Source organism: Melozone crissalis, unplaced genomic scaffold (genome assembly GCF_028551555.1).
Source record: "Melozone crissalis strain CALT ecotype California unplaced genomic scaffold, PUWL_Pcris_2 ptg000046l_1, whole genome shotgun sequence".
In the NCBI taxonomy this organism is placed as follows: Eukaryota; Metazoa; Chordata; class Aves; order Passeriformes; family Passerellidae; genus Melozone; species Melozone crissalis.
In genome coordinates, this window is record NW_026535824.1 from 8,678,719 (window position 1) to 8,700,015 (window position 21,297).

The 21,297-nt window shown below is 49.7% G+C and overlaps 1 protein-coding gene across 1 annotated transcript in view; it reads right to left on the bottom strand.

Moving 5' to 3' along the window:
• Positions 1-17,896, bottom strand: part of LOC128943522 (zinc finger protein 420-like) — a gene marked incomplete at its 5' end in the record, with an annotated part of 40,525 nt that extends 22,629 nt beyond the window's left edge. The window contains one exon of the mRNA XM_054286440.1: positions 17,380-17,896. Within this exon, the coding sequence (XP_054142415.1) occupies positions 17,380-17,896 (517 nt within the window). The remainder of the gene's footprint in view (positions 1-17,379) is intronic.
• Positions 17,897-21,297: the final 3,401 nt, after the last annotated feature.

The following is a 21,297-nucleotide window of genomic DNA, read 5'->3' on the forward strand; positions in this document are numbered from 1 at the left end:
CATTTACATTTGCTGGTCTTCTCTGTGAAGCGAGTGCAGGTTTCCTTGAGCAGATTACACAGATGCCTCGAAGCAGCAGCTCTAAAGGAGGGAAAAATATCATGTTTGCACAGGAGTGCACAGTGCTTTGTGCACCTAAGGAGTGACAATGGAAATGACCTTCAAAATTTAACAGCTACATAAAACTGCCCACATGGAAACTGATTATTTCCACCACAAAAATATATCCTTGGTTCTATTACTTACTCTTTCAAGAGATCTTTATTTTCACATATCTCATCTTCCAGTTTCAAATGGAGTTTCTCATTTTCAAACTGATTTCATGGGGAACAGATGCAAAAAGACACTGTTATTGAAAAATATATTAGAAATGCACTTGAACTTCTCAAATCCCTCATGAAAAAGTCACTTGGGGCATCAGTAGACAGAAGTCTGTTTTATCTGGTATTACATGCTGAGTCATCTTTTGCATGAAAGATACAATAATTAATGAACAATAATTTACCAGCAAATGAGACACTTACAGGTATATTCTTCATACCTACCCTCACACAGGACAGGTGCCTGCAACTTCTCAAAATAATCATTTTCTCAAGGCACAAACCAAACTGCAACAGTCTTTAATATTTAATTGTATCAATAATAGTGTCATACTGAATCAGGAAGCACTGAACTTCATCTATTCAATGTACACTATACAATACTGGCCTGCAGTTCTTGAATGGCTTTATTCTGTGCTTCAATAATCTTTCTATTCTCTTGGAGTTTTCTTTCTTTCTGGTTTAGTTCAGTTTCCACAGTCAGTTTCCACTGCTTGATCTTCTCAGCCTCTTTGTAGAGTTTTGAGAACAATTCATTTGTTGTTTCTGGATTCTAATAGAACAGATTCCACATTATATACTATCTAATAAATAGTATATAATATCTAATTAATACTGTTGTAGATAATGTATTTATCTCTTAGAAACATCACAAGAGTAATATTTTTTCCACAGATGGTGATATAAGCTTATATATGATCAGGAGCCCAAGTTTAAGTCTTTGTGCATCCTCTGTGTATGTATCAAAAGGCATTACAGGGCACATAGGAGATACAAATACAATGAAATATCCCAAACCCCCTTCAGACATCACCAAATAGATGGGCTTAAAGACACGGATAACTGCAATCCACCAAAATCGACAAAAATTTTGCCAGAATTATCAGTGAAGCCAAATTTCCTTCTAGCAGGTTCTTCACCCCATTTCTGTCCTCTCCTTCTGAAAGACACTGCTGAGTTAAGTAAAAGCAGCTTCAGAGACTTTGCCCAGGAGTACCTGTGATATTGCCACGGACACACACAGAATCACAGAATCACAGAATCACAGAATAATGAGGCTGGAAGAGACCTCTCAGATCATCGAGACCAACCTATGCCCTGACACCTCAACTGCAGCACCAAGTGCCATGTCCAGGCTTTTCTTAAACACATACAGAGATGGTGATTCTACCACCTCCCTGGGAAGAGCATTCCAGTGCTTCATTATTCCTTTGGTGAAATTTTTTTCCCTAATATCCAACCTATCCCTTCCCTGCTGTAGCTGGAGACTGTGTCCTCTGGTTCTGTCAGTGCTGCCCGGTGGAAGAGACCAACCCCACCTGGCTCCAACCTCCCTGCAGGAAGCTGTAGAGAGCAATAAGGTCACTCCTGAGCCTCCTCTTCTCCCGGCTAAACAGCCCCAGCTCCTTCAAACGTTCCTCACAGGGCTTGTGTTCCAAACCCCTCACCAGCCTTGCTGCCCTCCTCTGGATGTGCTCCAGCATCTCAACGTCCTTCCTAAACTGAGGGTCCAGAACTGGACACAGCACTCAAGGTGCAGCCTCAGCAGTGCCCAGAACAGGGGCAGAATGAGCTCCCTGCTCCCGCTGGCCACACCATTCCTGATCCAGGCCAGGAGCCATTGGCCTTCTTGGCCACCAGGGCACACTGCTGGCTCATGTTCAACCGGCTGTCACCAGCACCCCCAGGGCCCTTTCTGCCTGAGCACTGTCCAGCCACACTGTCCCCAGCTTGGAACGCTGTAGGAGATTTTTGTGGCCAAAATGTGGAACTCAGCACTTGGACTGATTAAACTTCATGCTGCTGGACTCTGCCCATCCATCCAACTGATCTAAGTCTCTCTGCAGAGCCCTCCTTCCTCCCAACAGATCAACACAAGCTCCCAGCTTAGTGTCCTCTGCAAATTTACTGATGAAGGACTCGATGCCCTCACCCATGTTGTCTATAAAAACATTAAACAGAACTGGTCCCAGCACAGAGCCCTGAGGGACGGCACTGGTGCCTGGCTGCCAGCTGGATGCAGCACCATTCACCACCACTCTCTGGCCCGGCCATGCAGCCGGTTCTGAGCCCAGCACAGAGTGCTTCTGTCCCAGCCATGGCTGCAGCTTTTCCAGGAGTGTGCTGTGGGACACAGTGCCAAAGGCCTTGCTGGAGCCCAGAGACACAACACCCACAGCCTTTCCTGCATGCACCAGGCGGTCACCTGCTCACAGAAGGAGCCCAGGTTGGTCAGACATGACCCACCCTTGGTAAAGCCCTGCTGGCTGGGTCTGATAGCCTGGCCATGCTGTGAGTGCTGTGTGATAGCACTCAGTGTGAACTGCTCCATTATCTCACCTGCCACTGGGGCCCGGCTGACTGGCCTGGAATTACCAGGATCCTCCTTCCTACCTTTTTTTGTACATGGGTGTCACACTGGCCAGTGTCCAATCACCTGGAACCTCACAGTGAGCCACAACTCCTGATAAATGATGGAGAGAGGCTTGGCAAGCTCATCTGCCAGTTCTCTCATCACCCTGGCATGGATCCCATCTGGAACCAGGGATTTATAAATATCCAAGTGTCCCAGCAGTTCTCTGCTCACACACAGAGCAGGAAGGAAAACCACCACCCTTGTGCCCTTACAGCATCTTGAAAGTGCCCTACAAGCAGTACTGGGCCAGTGGTTGAGGCAGGGAGAGCAACACACGAGTCCCAAGGGCCCTTTGGTTCACTTACAACAGCCCCAAACACCACCCTTGTTTTGGCTGCATCACAGTTTTGTTACAGTCCTGATGGTACTTTAATAGCTTAGGATTAAAAAAGTCTAAAAAGTTGTCAGGGATATGAAAAACAGCAGAGAGAGCACAAGAAATGTGTTTTATTTTGTGGTAGCAAACAGTGTTTTGTAGCTGCAAAGTAGAGAAGCTATTGCAAAAAAATGAGCTGTACTGAGTTGTGCTAAAGCAGAGATCTGCTGGTAAAGACACTGTGAAAGGAATCCAGTGCTTGAGGAAACCACTGAATTCATTGTTTTACAGATAAATTAAAGCCAGACAACGCAATTGGGATCATCTACTTCAGTTTTCCAAAGAATACTCTGACTTCAACCCTTCTGCCCCTCAACAGAAGATTCAGCAGCAGTTCGACAAGGATACTTAAGTGTTTAAATCTTACTCTAATTAAAGCTCATGGACTTTGCAGACACTTCAAACAAAGAAAAAAACAACAACAATATTGCAATCACCTTAATTTTTAAAGATTAATTTCCAGGTGTGTTCACTAAATCACAAGTATCTCCTCTAAGTGATTCAGCTTTAAACAGGAGACAGAAAACATTATTCCCTTTTGACTACTTCCTTTAGGCCTGAAATATCTACTTAATAATGCTTTAGGCACTGTTTGGGAACAAATTCAAAAGACCCCAAGGAATTAGATGTGCAGAGTTGATACTTAGCTGACCTCTTCATCTACTCCAGAGCAAAGTTTCACTTGCTGTGAAATTGTATCTGAAACATGAAGAGATTTTGATCAATGTATTTCTAAAAAAAGTAACAGTGAAACTGTATTTAACAGTTACAGACATGAAACTGTGAGACTACTCATGAAAATTAAAACTTTACAATATATAAAAATCTAAAGAAGGTGCATGGCAAATATTCCAATCGTACCTGAATCAGTGATTTCTCCATGGCTCAACACATCGAATGGCAGCTTGAAGTCATCATCTGAGCGTCTGTTAATACCCTGCACAAATTTAAAAATTAGTTCCTTAAGAGTAGATTTGCAAAGAAGAATTATAAAAGCCAGAAAAAATCCCTACAGATGATGTGAAAATAGAATGTGTCATTAATTAAACAGCTGCCTACAATTTTCAAAGCCCAAGGTATTGGTAATGGCTTTGGAACTCACTTCTTACTTCCCAGTGGTTGATCAAACTGTTGGTGTTCTGCAGTTTGATTTATAGACTGTGGCCAAAGAGGAGCTTTCAATGCAGGGAACTCAGCAGCTCCTGCCTGTCTGGGCACTGCTGCATGGCAAAGGACTCAAGGAGACAAATTACTTTTCTGAAGACTTTTCAGTAGTTGATATTTCTTTTTTGCTTTACTTCCAAGGGCACTTCTAAACGATATCTGATTATGTTTCAGTATGAAAATACCCTTTTACAAGTTTTTTAAGTCACAGAAGTTCATCCTGTAAACAGCAAACTCATCTGCTGTCAGAATATCCTGTTTGAATCTCAACATATTTCATAAGGAGCTTTGACATGAAAAAATAACTTGTTGAATTCCCATAACTCAGCGTGGGGACAGAACATTTTCACTGCACACCTAATCTGGTGAGACCAAGACGCCAATGCCAGTGCGAGCATCTGAGTGGGGCCTGTGGGAATCCATAAAATCAGAGGGGTTTCAGAAAGCTGCAAAAGGCAGGCCTCAGAGACAGCAGAACTGTGATTAGTGCCAAGCAGTAGCCATGACATAGGTCAGCAGAAAAATTATGCAAAAAGTAGAAAAGTAATGACAAATAGAACAATGGTCTGTGTATTAATGCTTGGCTAGAATAACTCCCTAAGCTACAGAAAAGTTTATCTAGCAAGATATTAGAAAGTTCTAAGCTTAATAATGGAGCTCTGTGCATTGTGTTTCAAGGCTTACAAGCAGGTATTGTATTCAAAAAAGGCAAGCATTGTTTTAACCAAAGGTACCTGTGCTTATAGTGGTTGGATAGAACTGCTGTGAATATGCTTTTGCTTGGTGTGATTGGTCAAAAAACTTTTAAAGTAAGTTGTCACATTAAGTTCTTTGTCTGCTGCCTGGGATGTGAGCTGCTGGCATCTTCCCATTGTCATAACCACGTAATGAGACTGATGCTGGAAAATAAAACAGCTCAAGGCAGTTCCTCAGCAGTCCCGTCCCGTTGGTGATTTGTACACAGAGCCCGGCCAGCGATAGATCCCTGCTCGCTCTCTGGGCTGAATTACCCACAGCAAACGCGGACTTACAACACAGAGCGGATGCTCCAGAAGATGATTCCCTTCAGTTTTGAGAGAACACAACAACAAAAGTCTTTGAAATTCAAACTGAAGATGTCTGTGCATGTGCCACTCGAGGCATACGCACAGAAATGAGTCCAGTGCAGGAGCCGTCCCGGCCTATGCAGGGGCAGGTGGGTGTGTGCTCCAGCTCTGCCGGGACAAGGGGCAGGTGTGTGTGTGCTCCAGCTCGGGGCTCTGCCGGGGCACTCCCCGGGCCCAGCACTGTCCCCGTGTCCCCGGGAAGGGCCCCTGTGCTTTCCCCCCGTCCCCTCCTCAGCCGCGGCCTCCAGAGCAGCACAGCCCGAGGAGGCGGCCGGGGTCGGGGGCGGGTGTGGTATGGGCCGCCCTCAGCGGCCCCGCGGCCGAGCGCTCACCTGGGATCTGCCCGCAGACACCTGCCCAGCGCTCAGGCGCGGCGGCATGAACAATTTAAAGCGGTTTTCCTTCTCCATGGCTCCGATAAAAGGGCGGCCGGGGCGGCCCCGACTCCCAGCGGCCGCTGAGGGCAGGCGCGAAGGGCGGGAAGCGGCAGCGGCCCCTCAGCGCGGGAGAGCTCTGAGGGGAAGGGGGGGTCCCGCCGGTACAGGGAATAACTGGGGGGGGGCCCGTCCTCCCGTGGGAAAAATGCGTGTTTTATGATTGCCTTTTCGCAAATATTAAAATGAATATTATATGTGTTGTGTCAGAAAGTTATGCTGTATTAATTTTCTTAAGTAGTATGTTAAATCTAGTTTTAGGGTATAACATAATGTTAAAATAAAAACTATGCTATGTAAAATACTTTTTTTAAAGAAAGGACTCGCAACGAGATAGCGGCCACAGGACACCTAAATCTTTCAGAGAAAGAGAATTTATTGCTCTCTTATCAGAAGAAACGAACTTCTTCCTGCCTGCTCAACTATGAAGATGCTGTCAGGATTCAGAGGAAGAAGACAGAATCCTGTGTTTGAATAGAATTTATGCATCATGTATGAGGGGTATGAATATGCAGCAGGCTATTGTTTTTAAGGGTTAACCCTCTGTTAATGTGTGTCCTTTTTCAGGCTTATGCTGCCCAGAAGAAGTTACCCAGACGTCTGTAATTCTTTGTTTCTATTATCTCATATTGTCCTAATTCAAATTGTCCAAATTATTAATACTCTAACTATAAAAGTATCTTACATAGCATAGTTTCTATTTCAACATTATGGTATAACCTAAAACTAGATTTAACACACTACTTAAGGAAATTAGTACAACATAACTTTCTAACACAACACATATAATATTCATTTTAATATTTGTGAAAAGGCAATCATACAATATGCATTTTTCACACAGGTAATGCAGGCCCTGGAGGCATCTCCTAAAGCTGGCACAGCCCCAGCAGACGGCATCGGTGAGGAGGGGGCTGCTGGGGGGCAGTTTGGAATAACTGTGCTGTCCTAGGGTGACATTAGGACGCTTGTATCCCCAGCTGTCTGTTCTGTTTATGCTGGATATTATGTTCTTTGCCTTCAAGACTCGCTCTGAAGAGTGAAGTTTTGTTTTGGTTTTGTTATCAGCCGCTCCCCCATGGCTGGCAGGACACAGAGACGGGGCAGTACATGGTGCTGCTTTTGCTTTTTGCTTGGCTTTTTGCTTTGCTCTTGCTTTTGTTTCTGCTCATTAGTTAGTTTAGCTAAGCACTCCAAATTTTTCCCTGGACTGTTTTCCTTTCCCTTTTTTGGAACCACTCAAACCTGCTCCAGACTGGGCCCTGGGAAACACCGAGAGTTTGCACCTTGTGGCTGCAGCAGCTGCCCCAGCACCAGAGGGACTGATAACAGAGTGACCACTCCCAAGAGAGACTTTCTGAATTTGTCATCCTTTTCAGAGTGGTGAAAGAGTGTTGTCACCTGGTATTGTTCATTTTGTCTGCTGGGGGTGCTTTACCTGTTAAATGAACAGGTTCTTTCCACTTCTCTCCAAGGAATCCTTCCCGACCCGGTTGGGGAGTAGGGCTGTGTGTGTTTGCTTTCTGGAGGGGCCCCTTTGGAGGTTTTCTCCCAAATTTGCCCTAAACCAGGACAAAAGTTGGTGCCCAATGCATGGGGCTTGAGAGAGAGTGGAAAAAACCCTGTTCTGACTGCATTTTGGTTGCCATTACTCTGTGTTTGTATCAAGCAGTTAATGGCCATGTTTTTTGAATTCATAATGTCTCTTGGGGTGGAGGCTTGCATGCATTTCTGGTCCCTAAGTGCAGAGGATCATTAACGGGATATCACAGCATGATCAATATGATCAAGTGAAGCCAATTTATTACAAAAAGCAAGCCATTTTTACACTGTTCTCTATTGTTCACACCTCAAGCTAATATGTGATTGATTGGTTAAATCCTTTTTACCCATGCATTTTGACATTTCAGTTAATTTTAGTTAGTCTTTCTTCTTCATGCATCTTGCTGCAGGTTTTCTTGTGTTCCTTTGCATCCTGAACCATCTGCTGCTAAACATGTTCTTCTCCTTTTGTGTCCTTCAAGGGCATGGTGACCTTATTCAGTTTCTATGAAGGCTGGATTGTGCATATGTTGCATCTGTCCATTGTCCTGCAAAAAACCCTCAGGACTCCTCCCAATCCTTTCTGGTCATTCAAGTGCCCTTCAGCTGACTGGTTCCATGCTTTGAGCTTCAGGCAATTGCCCAATCTTTCTGAAGCTCAAATAAATATCATGTTAGTCAACATCTTAATTGTGTTTATATCTCACAGAATTACCTTTTCTTTTGTCTTTGTCTGAAACTGTTGCTGTACAGAAATCTCTGGGTGATGGTGGACATGTCAGATGCTGCTGGGATATCCCAGAGCACTTGGACCTTGGCTCTGCACAGGAGAGCTCTTCATCTTCTTTCTCTCTTTTCCTCCCTTTGGGCATGGAGGGAGCTCCTGACTTCAGCATGTGACTCGTGTGTGCAAAGAGCAAATCTGGGCAGAACTGGGGCAGGGAGGGTTTGGGGAGACCTTGGGATCTGTGCTGGGCACAGAAGGTGTTTTCCATTGCTCTGAGACTGTCTGCTGTGGAAAGTGGATTTATTATCCCACTGAGGAATGACTGTTGCATTGATGGAGCTGTGCCTTCCCTTGGCTTTGTTGGCTGACAATAAATAAACATCCCTCTGTGTCTCGGGCAGTTCCTTCTCCAAGGAAAGCAGGTGGGAGTTGGAGCCAAGGAGCTGAAAGCTGCAGGTGCAGCCTGGGCTGGAGGGAGCTCAGATTTGCACAAGGCTGCTCTGAGTGCCAAGCCTTGGATGGGGGAAATGGTGGGGTGGGGGTAGGGACAGAGTCTGATTGATTGTCAGCCATGAAGGGTCTTGATTTTCATATCTATTCAAACAGCATGAGGAGGTTCTTGGATTTAGTGTCAATTGAAGATTGCACATATCAATTTATGAACAGGGAAAAATACCTAAATGGGACCTAAGAAATCTGTTCTCACTGTTTTTTAAAAAAGAATATATTCAGTTTGAATGCACTTCTGAAATCTGCCTAATTAACCACACACAAGATTTGAAAACTGAAATCAAATTATCCCCAGAGGCTTGGCTTGTTAAGGCGTTCTGAATGTTAATGAGCCCTGCGACACTGAATTCCTGCACTGAAGAGCTGAAGGCTGAACAAGCCTCTAGAGCAGGAAAATTCAGCAGCAGCCTCCAAGTTGCTGAGGATGTCAGCAGCCCCCACTGAGGCCATCCCTGCCCAGAGACCGTGGGGGAATGGGCAGGCAAGGCGAGCGTCCCTGGGGCTGGGGCAGCACAACTCAGAGGCAGCAGCGGCTCCAGCTGGGAAATGGAGTGTGGAATGTGGCTGGGAGCTCAAAAGAACAAAACAGCCTTTACTGCGAACTTTAGAAAAATCAGAGAAACTTTGGCAAAAGGTTTAGTATGACGTTCAATCAACAAAAACCAATTCTCAAAGCACTGACTTGGCCCATTCACCTTCACAAACTCTTAGCTTCATCAATTTTAAGTTACTCAAATTCTACAAGAAGCGTGAATTAAAAAGAGAGAAAGACAAAGAAGATACAGAGGAGCACACAAACATCTACCAGCTCCTGGATTCCAGCAGTGTTCAGATAGAAGTTCCAAGAGGAGGTAGGGTCAAGATGTGTGCTTGCCTTGTGGTCAGCCTTCAATACCCCTTGGTCTTCCTGGGCCCTTCCCCCAGGTGGGCCTTGGGGTCATTTGGTCCCTCAGGAGCTGGGCTGGGGCTGCAGAGGTGGCTGTGGAGCATTGCCTGTGCTGTGCCAGGGACTGGCAGACACTGCTGGGCTGGGATAGAGGCTCTGGGGGCATTGGGGTCACAGGGCAGGGCAGGGGTTCCAGGGCAGGGCAAGGCTGGACCTGCCCCTTCTTCCCCCACACACAAAATGTTTCGAGCCAACAATCTCTTCCAGTCTGTCACTACAGGGAATGCTGGAAGTGAAATCCCATTTGTGGCCATGGGCACCTGGATTAGAAGGACAGTTCTTTTCCATAGGAAGGAAAGCACAGAGCTCCAAGGTTTGAAAGGCAGGTGAGAACCTCAGTAGGCCAAGGCCAGCCAGACGTGTCAGGAATGGCAGATTTTTTTTGGAAGCAGTCTTTGAATTTAGGGAATTTTGGAGGTGGAAAACCAATCTCGGCCATGGGCACCTGGAGAGGCAGGACAGTTCTTTCCCATGGGAAGGAGAGCATGGAGCCTCCCTCAGTGTTTTGGGGACAGATGAGAAGTGACTATTGTGAAACCACTGCCAGCCAGACTTGTTCTGGCAATATTCCTATGGGAACAATCTCAGGATATAAGGAGATCTGGAGGTGAAATCCCAATTCTGGCCTTGGGTGCCTGGAGCAGAAGGACAGTTCTTTTCCATTGGGAAGGAAAGCACAGAGCCCCAGTGTTTCAGCAGCAGATGAGAAGTGACCCTCAACATGCACAGGTCAGCTGGACCAGTCAGGCAGTCCATGGGAGGCCAAACCAGCCAGAGCTGTTCTGTGTTCCCTTGGTTTTGTGGGGCTCCATAGTGTCACAATGGTGCCTTGGATCCATGGAGCCCCGCCGTGTCATCATGGTGACTTGATTCCATGGGTTCCAGCAGTGTCACAATGGCCCCTTGATTACAAGAAGACTTGCAGTGTCACACTGGCCCCTAGGTTCCATTGGGTCCCACAATGTCACAGTGGCCCCTAGGTGTCATAAGGCCCCACAGTGTCACAATGGTCCCAAGGATTCCATGAGCCCTTGCAGTGTCACAATGGTCTCCATAGTTCCCCAGGCCCCACAATGTCATGGGACTCCTCTGTTCCATGAGGTCTGCAATATCACAATGGACCTTTGGACCCTGGGGCTTTGCTGTGTCACAATGGTCTCCTTTAGTTGCCCAGTGTCACAATGGACCGTTGATTACAGGAGGGACTTTGTGTTGCCCTGGAGCTTTGGTTCCATGCAGCCCTGCAGTGTCACAAAGGCCTCTTGGTTTCATGAGGCCCCACAGTATCACAATGGTCCTCCCAGGGCCACCATGAGGAGGTCCATAGTATCACAATGGACTTCCTCATGGTCTCACTGGTTCCATGAGGCCTCACAGTGTCCCAATGGTTTGCTTATTCCACGGGGCCTCATAGTGTCACAATGCTCTCCATGTTTCCATGAGGCCCAGCAATGTCACAGTGCTCTCCATGATTCCATGGTGCCCCACAGTGTCACAATGGTCCCTTGATGTCACAGGGCCCCAAAGTGTCACACTGGCTCTTTGGTCTGACAGGGCCCCACAGTGTCACAATGTTCCCTTGGTCTCAAAGGGGCCCACAGTGTCACAACGGTCCCTTGGTGTCACAGGGCCCCACAGTGTCACAATGGTCCCTTGATGTCACAGGGCCCCACAGTGTCACACTGGCTCTTTGGTCTGACAGGGCCCCACAGTGTCACAATGTTCCCTTGGTCTCAAAGGGGCCCAAAGTGTCACAGTGGTCCCTTGGTCTCAAAGGGGCCCGCAGTGTCACAATATTCCCTTGGTCTCACAGGGCCCCACAGTGTGACAATGCTCCCTTGGTTCCATGGCCCTGTGCTGCTGCATTCCCCCCTCCCCTTCTCAGGCCGCCCTGCCAGCTGAGAAATGCTCCTTGGGCCTGGGCCTTGGCCAGCAGCCCCTGGGCTCAGCTCCTCTGCAGCTCATCACAAACACTGTCTGCTCCAGGCACTGCTGCTGCCCAACCAGCTCCTGGTTCCTTTAGCAGCAGCCCTGGGAGCTGTTTTTGTTCCCTCAGTGGCACAACATCCCTGTTCTCACCCTGCCAAAGAAAGCTGTTGATGCCAAGTGCGGCCAGGATGAAACATTGCTGGGACTGAAGCCCCTCTCTTGGGGCCCTGCAAACAGCGCTCCAAAAGGAGCCCTTGGAGCTCTCCTGGGCCAGCGACTCCCTCTGAGTGGGGCCTCTCCCAGCCAGGAACTCTCCCGTTTGCTGCACTCAGGGATCCCCAACAACGACGGAGCCTGGGCCGATCCCCACACTCCTTCAGGCTCAGCCCTTCATCCACTGGGGAGATGCCAAAGGATCCACAGGGAGCATTCCCTGCCCTCAGGGGAATTGCTCACAGGTGCCTTGCACTGACTCTTTGTGTCTGTGTGCACACAGGAGTGCCTGTGCTGGGGAAATGTGGCAGAAATGCTGCTCTCTGAGGGGTTTAAGTGCTTTGGATAGCTGAGCCAGTCAGATATCCAGATATCAGTAAGTAAGGTTTTGTCACAAGCTCTAAGCTAAGTTAAATACTTCTGAGAGCTGTTCTTTTGCAAAGATATAAAGTTTATTTTAAGTTATAACCTAATTTTTTAAGTGGTATTCCTGTTTTAAATTGTTAAGTCATAAGTTATAAGTTAGGTTAAATACTGTTAAGTAGTGTTCTTCTGCCAAATTGTGAAGTTGAAGGTATCACTTAAGGTTAAGGTGTAAGTTAAATTCTGTTAGGTTTGAGCTCTATTAAGCTTTTAGGCTGTATTCCTTTATCCTTGCCCTTGCTGCCCTTGTGTCATACACACTCACAGGGACAGTTCTCAGTTCATTTCTGGTTTGATTGCCTAGATTTACTTTGGTTTTGTTGTTACTTTGTTTCCTTTCTGTGCCTGATGTTTCCAGTCAGGAGCAGAGTGACTCTTGCCAAGGAACTTTGTGCTGCTGTCCCTTAATATTAAATGTGGTTTTTGCTGCTCCCTTGCTGGGGATTTTTTCTAGTGCTCTCAAGCCCTTGTTCGTAACAGTGTGAAGGAGCCCTGGCCCAGGCTCTGGCCCTAGGGGACACAGGGATGCTGTGGGGGGGTCCCTGTCCCCCTATGCCACCCCCAGGGCCCCGGCCCCCTGTCCCCGTGTCAGGCTCTGGGGTCAATCTCGTGGAACATCCTCGGGGGGAGGCTGTGGGGCCGGGGGCGGGGGGACCTGGGGGGACAGGGGACCCTGCTGTGCACGAGCAGGGTTGGACTGCTCTGGGGGGAACTGTGAGGGGGGCCGGGGCAGAGTGACCTCCCCAGTGACCTCACACAGCCCTTGTGATGTCACACAGCTCCTGTGATATCACACAGCCTCTGTGATGTCGCACTGACCCTGTGATGTCACACAGCATCCTGAGATGTCACACAGCCCCTGTGATGTCACACTGCCCCTTATGATGCCGCACGCCTCTTTTGCAATGTCACATAGACACCAATGATGTCATAGTCCACTCTGGGATGTCACACATCACGCTTGTGATGCCACAGAACCAAATCTGGGATGTCACCCTGGAATGTCATGCAGCTGCACTGTGATGTCACAGAAAACACTGTGATGTCAAAAAGGCAACCTGTGATGTCACTGTCTGTTCTGTGTTGTCACAGCCTGCTCTGTGATGTTACACAGCCACCCAGTGATGTCACAACCCGCTCTCTGATGTCACAGAGACACCCTCTATGATGGCAGGATCTGCTCTATGGCCTCACACCTACTCTTTATTGTCACAGGCAGCTGTGTGATGTCACAACAGTCTCAGTGATGTCACAAAACCCTCTCTGTGATGTCACACTGCCACTCTGTAATGTCACAGCACACACTCTGACCTCACAGCCAGCCCTATGATGTCATACAGCCATGCCTTGATGTCACAGACTGCTCTGTGATGTCACACAGTCCTCTCTATGATGCTGTAGCTGCTCAGTGACCTCACACAACAAACTCTGTGATGTCATAGCCCAATCTGTGACCTCACACACAGCCCACTCTGTGCTGTCACACAGCCCCTTGCTGCCATCACAGCTGCTCTGTGCCTCCATGACACAGCCCCAGAGGTGCCGCTGTGACACAGCCCCCTCTGGGCCATCCCACAGCCCCTGCCAGTGCTGAGCCCCTGTCAGCTCTGTCTGTGCCCTGCTGGTGTCCCTGAGGGGCCCTGGCAGTGCCCCAGCCCTGCTGGGCTGTGCACAGGAGCTGCTCCTGGCCAGAGCTGTCTCTCTGCAGCGCTGCCCTTGCCTGGACCTGCCTCTGGGCCAGGAGCCCGGCCCAGCTCAGCAGCACAGACACAGCGCAGGGACTTTAATCACCCTCTGGGGCTTTGCTGTTCTTTGCTTCAGACCCATCCCCCAGAATGTGCTCAAAAAACTTCTCAGGGACTCAAAAAGAGGGGGAAACACTGAAGTTTTTCATACTTTAAATAGATCCTTCTGAGGGACAGGACCAAGAAAATGTACCCAGGTTCCAGGTAGAGCAGAACACAGGTGGCAGTGATGACACGTGGGAACAAGCGAGGGAAAGGTGTCTCTGGTGCTGAGCAAAACTGTGTCTCTGTCCCTGCAGGCTGTCGGCATCCCTCCGCTGCCCCACCTGGCTGGGTCCCTCCTTTGCTGACAGCTCTGCCTCCTGCCTGCCTCTGCCTGCACGTGCTGCACCACAGCCCTGCCCTGGCAGGGAAATTCCTTTCTCCTGCTGCCAGTCTGGGCCTCCCCAGCTGCCCTTGGTGCTATTATGTCTTCTTCAGGCCCATTCCCACTATGAAGAAAAAGCTCCAGACTCTCTGAAACCACCCTTCCCTCCCTCTCAGGCTATTCCCGTTTAGTCCTCAGTCTCTACCCCACTGACCCCAGAGCTATCAGCCTCTCCCTGGTGCTTATCTGATGAGGCCTCCAAACCCCATCTTGGGAGATTTTTGGGTCCTCTCCAAGACCTGTGAAAATGGAAAAATAGTCATTAAAGGCTTTTTCTCCTAAATCTTGCAGCGACAGAACAAGGGTCAATATCTTTAAAACGAATGAGGGTGGATTTACATTTGGTAGAAGGAGGAAATCTTTTATAGTTATGAGAAAGGCACAAAGCTGCAAGTGTATTTCCAGAGAAAGGGGTGCCCCATCACAGGAATTGTCCAAGATCAGGATGTTTGTGCAGCCTGACCCAGTGAAACCCTCTCATCCTCAGGGACAGAATTCCTGTAGTGTGGGTTTTCTGATGTGCTGGGTGCCCTCACAAGGCTTCTGGCCAGAATGTCTGCTGAGGGCAGCCAGGCAGCTGCAGGGGCAGTGACCTTACAGCCATCACCATGGCACACCTTTCCCCTGGGCCTGGCTCTGCCCTTTCCTTTGCCCCTGCCTTGGCTCTGCTGGCATGAAGAATTTTGTCGTTAATATCTTGTCCCCAAGGTGCTGGGGCCAATGGCTTCCCAGTCAGGCTCCTGGAGCAGAAGTGGCTTTTCAGAGCCCAGCCAGGAATGAGCCCTGAGGCAGCAGCTCTGCAGTGGTTCCCACCAGGCCGGGCTGCCAAGGGAGGCTTCTGGCCATGGTCTGCAAGCAGCTGCTGCTGCCAAGGTGCCTTTGGTGCCTCCGGCTCTCCCTGGCACAGCTCCCAGCACGGCACTCTGCCCTTGTGTCCGAGCCCTTCCCTGTGCTGGGGCTGGCCTGGGGCTTTTCCTGCAGCGGGACCTGCACTGCTCATGGCACAGGAAAGGCAGTTCCTGCTGGAGCAGGAGGCTCTGCCTGCAATGGGCTCCAACAACTCCAGCAAGGCCCTGCTGACTTCAAAACTGCTGCTTAGAGCACTATATTCTAATAATGGTTATAGCTCCTGAACTGTGGAGTAAATAACTGTGCTAGTGATCTTTCCATCTGATCATGATCAGAATAAGCCAGAGGCATATTTATATGAATGTATCTGGTATTCTGTCATTAATCCTGTGGGACAAAATGTGTTGAAGTTGAATTCCACCTGTTCAATCTTTTACACCTTTGACAAAGTCTGGGGCTGGGATTGGATCCAGCCACTCCCAGTCTCCTGTCTTAGAAGGAATTTTAGAAGTCTACGGGCCCTGCAGGGGTTTGAGGAACCATGGTGGCTACGGGGTGTCATTTCTTCACCTCATGACTCATCAGAAGTTTCTCCAATAAAGAAATAAAGCTTTTGCCTGAAGCTCCCACTGTGCCCATGACAGGAACCCCTGTGAGTGTCTGGGACATCCCGGCTCTTTGGCAGCCTGGGGACTCCTGGGATGTCACCGTGGAGCCACCGTGAGTGCCTGTGACAGATCGGTGCCTTTGCAGCCCAAGGTCCCCTGGGTTGTCACCATGGAATGGCTGTGACTGCCTCTGACCACAGGGCGCTTTACCATCCCAGAAACCCCTGGGAGGTGTCCATGGAGCCCCTGTCTCTGCGTGTGACATTCCAGCTCTGGAACAGCCTGGAGACTCCTGGAAAGTCCCCATGGAACCCCTCTGAGGGCCTGTGACAAATCTGATCCTTAGCAGGCAACCATCACCAGCCCCCTGTTGCTATGGTCAGTATCCATGGCAACCATTACCAGCCCCCTGTTGCAATGATCAGTTTCCGTGGCAACCATCACACACCCCCTGTTTTATGGTCAGTTTCCATGGCAACCATCACCAGACATCTGTTGCTATGGTCAGTTTCCATGGCAACAATCACCAGCCCCCTGTTGCTATGGTCAGTCCCTTGGCAGCTCCATGGAGACCCCATGCCAGGGGTGGTTGCCATGGACACCAGCTCAAGCCTGCAGCCAGAGCCCGTTGCCATGGCAACCATTGGCAGCCCCCCCATTCCCAGGCTCATGGGATCCCAGAACCACAGAATTGGCTGAGCTGGGAGGGACCCATCAGGATCCTCCACTCCAACTGCTGGCCCTGCACAGGACACCCCAACAATGCCAGCCTGGGCCTGGCAGCGCTGTCCAAACGCTGCTGCAGCTCAGAGAGCCCTGGAGCTGGGACCCTTCCCTGGGGAGCCTGGGCAGGGCCCCAGCAGCCTCTGGGCAAAAACCTTTTCCTGACATCCAACCTGAGCCTGCCCCAACTCAGCTGCAGCCGTTCCCTCCACTCCTGTCCCTGGGCACCAGAGGGAAGAGGTTCCCACAGCCCCAGCCAGGGACCCGCTCCCAAGGCTGTTGCCATGGCCACCAGGGCTGGGACCAGCTGGGATGCTTGGTTTACATGGTCTGGGGTTCAGGAATGGGATACCCCAATTTCCTGCTCTTGCTAAAACCACGCTGCCCTCACTGCCCTCCCGCCTCCCATGGAAAGCACAAAAGGCAAAGATCCTGGGCTGGGATAAGAACAATTTATTGGGAACAGCAACGAGATAAGGAACAAATGGAACAGAAAAACTATTGATCACAGAAGGGATAAATAAAACTGTTTACAGGGAAAACTAAAACACAACTCACTGGCTCTTCCCAGCAACATATTTCCCCCACCTGGAAAGGACACCCTTCTTCTCAGGGAGAGAGAGAGTCCCTTTCCTGCCCCTGGCAATAACCTGAGGTGAGAATGAGTGTAATGACAGGACCATGGAAAGACCCTCATGTACCTCAGTTCTACACCATGTCATTGACAGGGGAAGGTATTGGGGCAGTTGTCTTCCCAGCATGGATCATAGGGAACATGGATCACCCGTGCTCTTCCCAACGTTAGACCTACATTGAGGATGAAGCTGGAGCAGTTCACAAAGCTCCTCCTGCAGCTGGGGCACTTGCAGGGCTTCCCTTAGTGGCACCTCCGTTGGTGTTTTGTCATGTTAGAGCTATGGGTGAAGCTCTTCCCACACTGGGGACACGTGTAGGGCCTCTCCCCAGTGTGGATGCGTTGGTGGGTGATGAGGTGGGAGTTTTGCTTGAAGCCCTTCCCGCACTCAGGGCAGCGGAAGGGCCTCTCATCCGTGTGAATCCGCTCATGCAGGAGGAGATTGGAGCTGCTCTGAAACCTCTTCCCACAGGTTGGACACTTGTAGGGCCTCTCCCCAGTGTGGGTGCGCTGGTGCCTGATGAGGTTGGAGTTGTTCTTGAAGCCCTTCCCACACTCAGGGCAGCGGAAGGGCCTCTCCTCTGTGTGAATCTGCTGGTGCTGGAGGAGACTGGAGCTGGTCTGAAACCTCTTCTGACACTGGGGACGCTGGTAGGGCCTCTCCCCAGTGTGGATGCGTTGGTGCCTGATGAGTTCTGACCTGTAGCTGAAGCCCTTCCCACACTCCCCACACTCGCAGGGCCATTTCCCGGTGTGGATGCGTTGGTGGCGGATCAGGGTGCTGCTCTGCCTGAAGCTCTTCCCACACTCCAAGCACTTGTAGTGCTTCTCTCCATCATTAAGCTGCTCATGGACCACCAGCTCTGAGCCCTGGGTGAAGCTCTGTCCACCTTCCTGGCTCAGGGAGGGTCTTTCCTCCTCAGAGCACCCCAGACTGGGTTTGCAGCCCCTCTTCCTATGGAATATCTGGGGAGTTTCCTCCCCGTTGGATTCCTGTGCCCTGGAGTCACTCATCACGGCCTCTTCCTGCACGTTCTGCTGTGGGGATTTGTCCTCCCTGGTCCCAATCCTCAGCTTCTTCTCTGGGGGAGGAAAGACAAGGAGAGGATGGGATTTGCCTCCGTGCCAGAGGGCAGGGGAAGGAGATTCCCCCAGTGCATCTCCAGTAGGATGGTGTTGGCAGCAGGGTTGTCCTGCAGCCAGGGGCCATGCTGGGCTGGGAGATGGGGCAGGAGAGAGGGGGAAAGGGGCACTGATTTCCTTCTCACCTGCCTGGGTGTCCTGGGGATCCTTCTTGTTCCTCACAGCCTCCTTTTCCATTTGGCAAAGGTTTGGGGATGGGAAATTCTGTTTTGGGAGGAAAACAAGGAATGAGTGCATTGAGTTTTGAGCTGGGTTTAAGGCAAACCTGGGGAGGGTCTAAACCAGAATTACAATTTAAAAGAAAACTAAGATCAAGGCAATGATACAGAAACACTGCCTTAAACTGACAGAGTCAGGATATAACCTGACACCCTGTATGTAAGGATGGTGGCTGAAGTCCCATTAAATGGTGGCTGCAGTCCTGTTGGAGAGGTGAACGTGATTCTGTCAAAGCAGTGATGCTGTAGAAGGGTCTGGCCTTCATCTGGAGGTCCACTGGTGGTTCTGGAGCTCTTGTCCTCTGGGAATCCAGTAGGCAAGCTGCTCCTGGTTGTAGCAAGGCTCAGCTTATATCCAGGTAGGAATGCTTGGTTCCTCCCCCTGGGCGGAGCATCCCACAAAGGGATAATGGAATTTTATCGGTCCTGCAGTGACACTCAATGGCCCATTAGCCCAAGATATCTCCCCTGGAGGGCGTTATCAGGGCTGAGTCATGGAAGAGATAAAGAACACTGCCCCACCTGTTTCTAACAGTTTATGGAGATGGTGATTGAAAACATGCATTTGGTTACATCTTACATTGCAACCTGAAACAGTGGGGTAATCCCTGCTCAGGGGGGTGAACACCACCCCCCTTACCCAAACTGGCTCAGGTGTAAAACCCCCACACACAGGGGACAATATCACACTTGCCCTGCTCCAGGGGAGGTCTCTGTCCCTTGTCACTCATCTTTTCTCTTTCTTTCCATCTCTCTACCTCACATTTACTGTTCAATAAAAACCATTTTGGATTTGGTGTCGTTAGCACCTTAATTGGGGCAGAGGAATCTCTCTAACAATTTGCATAACCAGACTGTGACATTATTTTTGCACAGTGTGTTTAGGCGCTGTTCTCTGAACCCAAGTGCCTTTGACAACAGCATGGCTCCCTCCACTGACGAGGTTGTGGTTCTCTCTGGAAGAACTCTTGGAAACTTGGACACAGTCTCTCCTTCCTCCTGCGGAGCTTATGGAGCTTATAAAAGTTTTTTTTCTTTATGGGAGAAATGATGAGGAAAATGGCTTTTATGGCTGGCCAGTGTAAAGAAAATAATTTGCTGCCTTTCCTTATAAAGTTGTTAAAATCACTGGAGGAAACGGAGCAAATCTTACCAGTGAGACTGACAAGGTTCAGTCACCCCATGGTGAGGAATGCAAGGCAGCTAAAAGTCCCAGAAGAAGCCCAGCTCAAGTAGATAAATTTCCGAATAAGTCCTGAATTCCCAGGCTTGGGGGCTTTACCAAATGTGACAATCATTTTTCTCTTTATCCCTATCACCTTTGTTACTGCTACACACAGCTTTCCATTCCTTTTAATAATCTGTATTGGGCCAAATTTCCACTTTCCTTTTATTGAAACCTGCCAGCAGCTTAGCTGGAGCTGTGCAGGAAGCAATGAATATTGGAATTGCCACTTCACTGCTTGGATTGTCAGTTTATTCATGTTTGGGATTTGTTTGCACTTTCATCACAAGTTACTTGTGGGAAGACTATATATTCTTCACAGTGATTTTGCAGAGTCAAATTTGATCTCTGCCAAGTTTATTTTGTCCAGTGCCCAGAGGATGCTCAAGGGGTCTCTGTGCCTCTCGCACTGGGGGATGCTTGGGAGGGGTTTGGCGGGGGGGGGGGGGTGGGGTTTCCTCTCCCAGTCAGCCCAGACTGTTCCCCAGGGGGTTTCCCTCTCCCTGTCACCCCAGGCCATTCCCCAGGGGGTCTCCATAATTTTCACCCAGGAAATGCCTGGGGGGTCTCCCTCCCTCTCACCCCTCTGCCAGGGGGTGCTCGGGGCAGTCTCTGTCCCTCTCAGCCCAGGGGATGCTCGGGGGTCTCTGTCCCTATCAGCCCAGGGGATTCTCGGGGGTCTCTGTCCCTATCAGCCCAGGGGATACTCGGGGGGTCTCCATCCCTCTGGCCTCAGGCAATGCCTGTGCAGGGCTGGGGACCAGGGGCTCTGTGTCCCTCTCACCGCTGAGGGTGCTCGGGGCTGGGGGGGCTCTCCGACCTTCTCACCCCTGGGGAGGCCGGGGGGGTCTCTGTCCCTCTCAGCCCTGCTGTGACCCCAACCAAACATCATCGGGGTCAGAGGGACAGAGACACCCCCAAACCCCCAGAAGGGCTGAACCTGGGATTTGGTTTGGGGCTGAGGATTTTGGAAGGGGCTGGAATTGGGGCTGGGCTTGGAGTTGGGGCTGAGATTGGATTAGAGCTTAGATGGGGGTTAAAGCTAGACATGTGATTAACTTTAGGGCTGGGGTAGGGATTGGGTCTGGGGATAGATGAGTTTGGGACTGGGATGAGAATAAATACAAAACTGTGAGTGTGTCTAAACATGGAGTGAGACTGAGACCACTATCAGGGTCAGGTTTGGGATTGAGCTCACCCAGAGCGGGACAGGGGGGATGTCATAGTGGGAAGGTTTGGGGAAAATCCTGGTTTGGGGAAAAACAAGGTGTGAATGCCTTGGGCTGCGGACTCCTCCAACCCATGTCCATTTCTAGAAGTCACCTGATGTCCAAAAATCAAGAGTGAATAAAAAAAAGCCACCAGGAGTTTCCCATTTCCAGTCTCATCCCTCTTGGGTTATGGTTGCTCCCCCATCTCAGGGCTGCTGGGGATTCCATCGGTCCTGGGGATCCCTCCTCTCCAGGGTCCTGCTTTTGGATTCTGGAAGGTTCTGGGGTCCCAAGGTCCCCCTTCTCCAGCCTCCCCTCAGTCCAGCCACTTGGGGTTCCCCTTTTTTTTCCACCACCCTGTTCTAGTTTAAGGCAAAATCGGTTGAAACCCTCCAAAAGGAGTTTCCT